Source organism: Fundulus heteroclitus, chromosome 5, assembly GCF_011125445.2.
Source record: "Fundulus heteroclitus isolate FHET01 chromosome 5, MU-UCD_Fhet_4.1, whole genome shotgun sequence".
Classification (NCBI taxonomy): Eukaryota; Metazoa; Chordata; class Actinopteri; order Cyprinodontiformes; family Fundulidae; genus Fundulus; species Fundulus heteroclitus.
In genome coordinates this window covers 12,368,445-12,374,444 of record NC_046365.1, presented here as the reverse complement: position 1 = coordinate 12,374,444, position 6,000 = coordinate 12,368,445, and the positions used below count along the sequence as shown (strand labels likewise).

Here is a 6,000-nt window from a genome sequence, read left to right as displayed (position 1 = left end):
GGGGGCGCTGCGGCTCACTTCCGATCCACGACCTCTCCTCTGGTGCGTTCCTACGGTGGCCGACAGTGCAAACAGCGCAGAACCCCCACAGACGGATTCCCCAAAGGGGGTTCGGGTCAAGCGCAGAAACACCCCGCGGTCATTGAACCGACTTTCGGTACCTTCATACAATGTCTTACCCATTCATATGGTCCCAATCAAAAAACAATGTTACTTTAATTACAAAGTGCTTTAACAAAACAAAACTTGACTTCTATCAAAGAAAACATTCTTCTTCAATCAAAGACAAGCAGTGTTCAAATGTATTTTTTTTTCTTCTTCATTGAATGAAGTTTTTTTTTTTTGAAATATTTTTTTATTATTGGAGCCTGTTCTTAAAAAAAATTAATATCAAGACACAAATCTACTTTATACTTTGGCAGTGTGGGCGGGTGCCGTTCCAATCCCTTCCCTTTGTTGTAACACTGCTTAACAGAATAGATGACCGCTGAATATCAAACGAATGCATTTTAGGAACCTGGGCTCATTAAACAGGTAGCATCTTGTTGCACAGCCATGCTGGAATTCACCCCCAGCTCCTGAAAGCAACCCATGCCGAAGCAGCTGCTCTCCTAGTTGCTAGGTGTTCCACACCGGTGACTGTGGAGTGATTAAATGACCTAGAGGCTGACCCAACACTTTGGCAATTTAGTGTATGTCAGCATTGATTAATCATACATCAAGGCCGTGATCCCAGTTGAAGCTTTTGTGATCATCAGATCATTCTTAGCATAACTTAATACCCCTGATTGGTAGTAAATTCATAACACACTGAGAAACATGTTATATGACCACCCTGCAGCCAGGGGGCCTGTATAGGGGAGGGGGGAGGGTAAGGTTAGGATACTTCCAATGGCCTCTGACTAACAGGGGCTCCAAAAAGAAAATTTATTGATATATTGATGAGATTTAGGGATGATTTAGATTTTTTTGTCATGGCCTAAAATTCCTGGCGGCACCCCCCCTCCCTGCAGCCATGGAGCAGAGGCCACCCAGGAATGAGGGGCAACCTCCCCTTTAACCCAGCCAGGTCCCAGTTCCCCCCGCATGAATCAGGTGTGGAATGCATGGCCCCCGCACAGACAGCCAGGTTCCCAGGAGGTTTCACCCATTTAACTTCAAATATTTAAGAATAAGAATTCCTTTATTGTCCCATAATGGGGAAATCCGGGTGTGACAGTGGCAAACAAACGGGTAGTTACATACAATTATTTACCAACTTAGGAAGGATTTAAATCAATACATGTGATTAAAACTGTGTTAAATAAACCTATATGTTCCACGTTTTTCTCACGTGTGTTTGCCGCTGTCAAACATGTGACCTCCATGGGACGTGACATCAGAATCTTCCAGAACTTTGTCATCAAAGGAAGAATTATCGTCATAATTCTCCTGTTTCTGCCTCTGGACCTCAAAACAGCGACAGAGCCGAGAAGTTGAAGTGATAAACAGCTGAAACACAGTGATTACAAGCAAAATACAGTCAAAGTAAGTACTTTCTTTGAATATCTATCAAGTTAAGGACACCTAAAACACATTTTTGTAAAGATAAATGAAAGGGCACAGTGTAGAGATGTTAGAGCTGTGTTGAAAATAGCCGTCAGAAATAGTATTTTCAGTTTAACATGAGGCGATTTTGCTTTTTTTTGTTCAATGCACAAATGGAAAGTCTAAGAGCGGTTGTGTTTTAGTGTTTTTGTGTGTTTGACAACTTGTACCAAAATGGTGAGAAGGTCCAAATGTTGAGAAATTAGCTCCGACAGTAAATTTAAAAGTTTAGTTTTACTTATTTCATGTTAAGATGTAAAGATCTGTGATTATGAGCAATGCCTGAGATAATGCTATTTCAGAGCCTGACCAAAAACGTTGAGTCAAATGTCACTGACCACCTTCCCGTGTCTCTGTTCTGGCTCAGCAATGTGGAGAAGAAGCCTGAGATTGACAGGGTACCACAACTCTGATGGAGTACACACAGTGTCATACCGAGAGACCAGAGTCAGGTAAGCTGAATCAACAAATGTGGCAAATACTGGACATGGTGAAAGTATTCAAACTTTGTCAACTTTTCATATTTTGTTTTACATAAAAACCACAACCTTCTGTATACTATATGAGGAAATCAGAAAAGTGTTGTTATATTTATGTTCAACTCCCTTCACTCTGACGCCCCTACATTAAATCCAGTGTAACCGACTGCCTTCAGAAGTCAGTTTAAGTATTTTATTTTTAATTCAGCTGTTCTGTGAAGGCCTCAGAGGTTTGTTAGAGAACATTAGTGGGAAAAAAAGCGTGACGAAGAACAATAAACAGAGATAAAGTTGTGGAGAAATATATTCTAAAAGCTCTGAACAATTCATGGATCATCCGTCATTGTGGTGGCGGCGTCAGGCTGCGGAAATAGTTTTCTTTAGCAGAGACAGAGAATGTTGGTGAGAGCTGATGGAAAGAGGAACAAGGTTAATAAAAGACAATCCCGGTAGAATTCTCTAAACTTTGTGTTCGCATCAATGGGAAGTCCCATCAAGACACCTTAACGTTTGTGGTTATGATGTGATGACACGGGGGAATGTTAAGGGGAGGGAATACGTTAGCAAAGCACTGTAAATGTTGATTACATCTTTACATTTGTTCCACCACGGGCCGAGCAGTAGGCGTAGAAAACGTCTTCCTGATCAGACAGAAAAACAGAGGTCCCTTTAGAAAACAGCAGCAGCAGCAATGAGGACCCTATGAAGTACACGCTGAAGCATTTTTGTTTAAGCGTCATCTTCATCTCCTTGTATTATGGTAAATACTCTCCCTTCACAAGCAGCCAACATTTCTACGTTTTTGTAGAAGGTATGTTGTGTGGAAGCAGTGCCACTCACCCTGTCACCTTCTGCTCAGTTCTCCTCATCTCTCAGGATTTACCTGCCTGATTCCTGATTACCCTAGACCTTCAGTTTCTTCACCAGCTACCATAAACACGGTAAGCTCTCTGCTGATCAAAAACCCCCTACATTAACGTCCGTGCGGGGATACGAACAACGTCTAACTTTTATTTTGTGTTAGGTCTCAGTCCCTGCATGGGCCGATAAGTTAAGGAGCTTGGAGGAGAGGAGCTGGCTGAGGCTGAAGAACATGGCTGACTACCTTCTTCCAACAGCAGATTCGTTGCCCTAACTTTGCTCCTAGAATCGCAAGGTAGGCCAACTAGTTTCTAAGTCAGACTGAATGTGTTTGGCTTCGAGCGTATTACCTCCCTTACTCTTTGTGGTCTTTAAATACAGGAGCAAAGGTTTTTGGCTGGAAGTCCTCTGACACGTATAAGAGCCAAGAAGTAGTGTACAACTGGTTCGGATTTTTCCATTACGACGGCCAGGCGTTGGCCCTGGCGTAGTTATTCAGGTATGAACTGAACTGGCGATCACAAGCAGTGGGCGTCTTCTGGCACGATGAGTTACGTGGGGCACAAAAAACTCAACACCTATTAGCAGAAACTCATTTTTCTGTCATTATTACAACCTGACTTTGATCTATTTTAATTGAAATAGATTAATTAACAGACGCCAAAACACTAGAAATATCATTCTATAAACGCTAAATGAAATTTTATTTATATACATAAAATTAGAAATAAAGCCTCACTAATGCTGTTCATTAGTTGAACAGAAAAGATGCACATCGATCCTTTAATAAGCCAGCAAGGCCAAGCAACACTAAATTGCTGCGCAGTTTCCGGCAGAACGTAAATGTCACGCGTGCGTTTCCAGCATTTTGATTGGACGATCCGAGCTTGGGGCCAAAGGATTTGTGCCCCACAGCTGTCTAATGAGAGTGTTGGGCATGCGCACTGCGATTTTCAGATGTTCATTATTTAAACAAAAGTTGGTGGGCTGGCCCCAATATCAAGACGGCTCAAAAGGATTTAGCCTTCTGAGCTGGTCTGTATTCTGGCAGACTTAGATATATAGACACAAATGTTTATAACAGAATTTTATTTGGTGAGGAAATCGGTTGTTTTACAAGATTAGTCTATTAAAGAACGATCCCTGCCCCACAGATTATTGTGAACATAGAGCTCCACAATGCAGAGATGCCACAGACCACAAGTAACATGAACATCAGGCTGTAAGGTGTTTCTATATTGGACAATAGTTGGGAGGCTTTTTTGGGGGGGCAGGGAGGGGATTTTTTGCGGCTCTAGGGCTCGCCTTATTGTTTGTTTTTCTTTTTTTATGAAGTATGCTGACGGAATGGGGTGAATGGTTGTAGACATCGGCAAAGGACCGCTGGTCTTATTGAACTCGGGTCGCCTGGTCGTGCCTAAGCATCCGTATGATGGTATTCTCTACCCGCTGCGTCCACGAGCACGCCCATTATGAGTAAATCTCCGAACACCACACCTGAACTTTGCTTTAAACTGTTTTTCTCTTCAGGGAAAAGATCCCCGCATGATCTCCAGGCCGATGCTGGGCCCTTCTCAGGTTCCCGGGGACATCTGGACCATCGCCCCTTGTCCCACAGAGTCACCCATTCAGTCACGTCAACCCTGGGTCACCTGGCCCAAGTTCTTGTCCCCACGACCGGGGACATTGGTAGGTAGTCTCTCCCAGGGAGTTCTTCTGTCTATGTCAGGCTAAAAAAATCTGATTAATAAACAGCAACAATCTCACTTTCACGATAATTTATTTAAGGATTTGTCTGGTTTTGTCTTGCAGGGAAAGAGGGACTTAGAAGATGAAGGGACTCTTCTGGGAACTTTTCTCTATGATGAAGATGGAAACCAGCTTCAGACCTTTAAGCTACCGGTAAATATGAACCCAAATGATTTGTTTATTTTCTACCAAGCTGCAGGGCTTTGCAGAAGTGTTCATAGACCTTGACCATTTTTCAGTGTTTTAATGTTAAAATAGCAAACATTGTTGTATTGGATTGGAGTTTTTGAAACATACCAGCACAAAGTAGCACAAAGTTGTCAACAAGAAAGAAAATACTGCTTGGATTTCAACATCCTTTTTTAGTGTGGCATGAAAAAAGCTCTAGCTCAGTCAGATTGAATACTAAGCATCTGAAAATGCCATATTCTGGATTTGCCACAGGCTGATTTGGATTTAGGTCTGGACTTTGACTAGACCGAGCATATTAAATGCTGTGTCCTAAACCTCTCCCTTGTAGCGCTGGTTGTATGTTTAGGGTTGTTGTCCTGCTGGAAGGCGAACCTCTCACCCACTTTTAAGTCTTTCCTTCCAGGACTGGCCTGTAATTAGCTCCGTCCATCTTCACTTCTGAGCAGCTTCCCTGTCCATGCTTAAGAAGGCCAGGCTTAAGAAAGCCTGGCTTTCTTAAGCCTCCCCTATTTATCACCTTCCACTTCATATTTATGTGCTACTTTCTGTTGCTCTGTCACATTAAATCCCAGTCAAACACACTGAAGTGTGGTTGTACACTTTTTACAAGACAGTGCAATCTTAAAACAGACGTGCTTTTGATTAAACTTTTTCCTAGCTCCACTGATCAGTTATTCAACTATCATCATGTTATCATTGCAGGGCAACCGAAAAGGGGCCTTCAGCTTCGTAAAACTTCAGGTCAACAGCAACTGGGGCCACCCTGAGTATACGTGCATTTACAGCTTTAGAGTTCACGGAGAGGTGGAACAATGAGCAGGAGGACAAAGAGGGTGGATAGAGGCTAGTGAGTATAGGTGCAGGCAGGTATATGTGGAGGAGAATTGGACGGAAAATGTCAAACCTTTTGTGAAATTTGTTGTTTGGAAAATATTTGCAAAAATATTTGCTAAGTTTTAATTTTATATTAATAAGAAAAAGAAATAACAACGGTTGAGACTCTTGAAATTGAATGGACCAGTTGGAACAATATAAGTAAATTGAAATGAATCATTTGGAATTTCCAGAGTTGTTGTCTAAAAATGACAACGTTTAGGTACAAAATGTGGTTTTAATTACCGAAAGGGCACAC

At 42.1% G+C, this 6,000-nt stretch overlaps 2 protein-coding genes and 1 long non-coding RNA gene across 3 annotated transcripts in view; 2 read left to right on the top strand and 1 right to left on the bottom strand.

Moving 5' to 3' along the window:
- The window catches only part of LOC110368712 (SUN domain-containing protein 2-like), a 28,276-nt gene extending 22,494 nt beyond the window's left edge, over positions 1-5,782 (top strand). The window contains exons 6-7 of the mRNA XM_021318050.2: positions 4,740-4,829; positions 5,571-5,782. Of these exons, the coding sequence (XP_021173725.2) occupies positions 4,740-4,829; positions 5,571-5,684 (204 nt within the window). The 3' untranslated portion in view covers positions 5,685-5,782. The remainder of the gene's footprint in view (positions 1-4,739; positions 4,830-5,570) is intronic.
- The window catches only part of fbxo10 (F-box protein 10), a 38,703-nt gene that overhangs the window by 9,926 nt on the left and 22,777 nt on the right, over positions 1-6,000 (bottom strand). The window lies entirely within an intron of this gene.
- On the top strand, positions 2,744-3,116 carry LOC118563122. The gene is made up of 3 exons (XR_004931032.1): positions 2,744-2,826; positions 2,943-3,007; positions 3,091-3,116. It is a non-coding gene; the product is annotated as an uncharacterized LOC118563122 (long non-coding RNA).